General features: G+C 43.1%; 1 protein-coding gene across 1 annotated transcript; it reads right to left on the minus strand.

Moving 5' to 3' along the window:
- Positions 1-306: 306 nt before the first annotated feature.
- LOC122131065 (beta-1,3-galactosyl-O-glycosyl-glycoprotein beta-1,6-N-acetylglucosaminyltransferase 3-like) lies at positions 307-1,943 on the minus strand. Its single transcript, XM_042705970.1, has one exon. The coding sequence runs from the start codon at positions 1,941-1,943 to the stop codon at positions 825-827; it is 1,119 nt and encodes a 372-aa protein (XP_042561904.1). The 3' UTR covers positions 307-824.
- Positions 1,944-2,459: the final 516 nt, after the last annotated feature.

The raw sequence follows: 2,459 nt of genomic DNA on the forward strand, positions 1-2,459 counted from the left end.
TTTTCTACTTCCACTCTTGTGCTTAAAAGGCATTGTTACGAGTAGTAGTTGTGCTGTGCTTAATGAATGTGCTCAAACGAATTGGTTTAACTATAGTATTGTATTGTCACATGATCAAATAGAGACCTGAATCTGGACAACAACATACATATTACCCAGCAATCATCATTGCTAATCACAAAAATACCAAAGAAAATTATTAATTTAATTGAATCGTTTTTTGATAGTTTCTATAGTGTATGTAGGATAAACATATGATTTTGTTATAAATTGCTACTTTTCCCCAAAACATGATAACAACCATGACTGAGATAAGTTTGCCTTTTCAAGTGTAGGCTACTGTATATATATAATTTGATACTCCCGATGATTTGAAAACAGCACGTATTTGAACATGAGCAAATTCGAGAAAATTTGACGCTGTACTGAGATTGAGGATGGGCCCGTCGAGCGACACCTGACGCTGTACTTGGAGAGGGCCGAAACACACCAAACGCGTTTCTAAAAATGTGACGCTATAGGAAAACCATTGTTTCCTATGGTACGGCGCGCCTATCGTGTGCGCCTTTTATCCGCCGCGCGTCGTCTCTTTCTAGCGTTTTATAGGTGCGCTTAAAAGTTGAAATATTCTCAACTTTTCAGCGCAAGGCGCGGAGGCGCACCGCTCATCAATGTCACACTCAGCCCAGGTTGCGCACGCAGCTCCGCTTCATAGGCGCCAAAGTGCATCACATGTAGGCTATAAAGTAGTTTATATACTTATTTTCAAGCAATTACGTATAGACCAAATAAATACACATACATAATTCTGGTAGAATGATGAATTACCTTTTCATTATGTGTGATTTTTCAGCAGACTGAAGTGATTGACCAGTTAAAGTTTTATAGCGTAAGTAATGCTCGAGGCACTTAAGTGCATTGTCATCGACTTCTGGGTCAAATTTGTTGGCAAAAAGATGCTGATGCCTGAGAATCCAGTTGAGATCACCGGCACCATACACACACACTGCTCTTATGTTTCCTCCATTGCATGGGGGATAAGATGCCCCCCTCCTTACATCTCCTTCATGATAAATCCACTTCACTAGACGGGCTATGGAGTTCATGTCTGACATGTCGTATTTGTTGTTGGGAGGGCTGGACCCTGGCATACCTGGCATTCGCTGAAGAGTTGCCCAAAGGTGCTCATCTGGACTGTATGTGTCCTTCTCCCACTCAATCAAAGCTTTAGCCTCTGGGTTTTTAAACAAGTGCTCCACAAACTCTCTCGACAGCACAAAGTAAGCATTTCCAGAGAACATTGGGGTACTGATGGGAGGGGGGCTCTTCTTAATGCCAGTCCGAATGACACCAGACTCAGTGACATTATGGTGGTATTCCCAGCGAGCTTTCTTGTGCCCAGGAGTTGCCTCAGACTCTAGGCTGTTCTGTCCATTTAGCACTTTTAGTGCTCGCACCATCTCTGTGTTGGTTTTGATGGGGAAGTCAGTTCCACAGGTATTGATAAGGTACTTCCACTCGACAGTCGAGTCCATCAGATCATTCATGCAGTTCAGGTCAGCTTGGACTCGAGACCAAGAGGCATAAACAACCCTCTCCTGTTTGCTTGCCACAAACACATTTGGAAAACAAGAAACAATGGCTTCCACAGCCCTCATGAAGTTTTCTGGAGACTTCTTGTCCACATGCACACAGTACACATTCTGTGGTGTGTACACAGCTCTGAGGAGCCTCTCAAACATCTCGATCTTCTCATGGATCACCATTGAATAGGCAATAGGAAAGTCCCTCTCTTCTTCACTGAGGGCTACGGTTAGAAAGCCCCTGTCTTTGATGTAAGCACTGCAATCCTTTATTGAATTGAGATAGAAAGACTCTGGCAAACCTTCATGTTTTTTCTTCTTCAGAAGTCTGCTGAGATCCTCCTTATTAAGTCCTTCCATGTCCCCTCGGATTATTGCTGAGCAGGTCAATAATTCTCCCAGGTCACTGGTAAGTAAAGCACCGGCCTCGTGCGGCTGATCAGTGTTGTAGCACGTATTCTTTGAGCTCCTCCATAAAAAAAGGGAAAAAGCCATCAAGGCGAATATGAATACATTTTTCAGCATATTTAGTCTAAAGGAACAAACCTTCCTTAGAGGCATTTTGCTTAGTGTCTCCTTGACTTGGTTTGAAACTAATGCGCTGACACCAGACACTCTTCAGATCTGTTCACTCCTGTGATTACCTCTAACAGGAAATTGGCCAACCTCAAATGTTTGAAGATATATCCAAAGTAGGCATGAGGGCATAGGCGGAGATCCCGGGGGGGACGGGGGGGACGTGTCCCCCCCTACCATAAAGTTGTCCCCCCCAACAATCATTGAAAACTAAAAAAAAATACGACGACACAAGCGGTGCTAATTATAGACGTCAAAAAAATGTGTTTTTAAGTGTTGAAAAATCATGTTCCCCCTATT

This window comes from Clupea harengus, unplaced genomic scaffold, assembly GCF_900700415.2.
Source record: "Clupea harengus unplaced genomic scaffold, Ch_v2.0.2, whole genome shotgun sequence".
NCBI lineage: Eukaryota > Metazoa > Chordata > Actinopteri > Clupeiformes > Clupeidae > Clupea > Clupea harengus.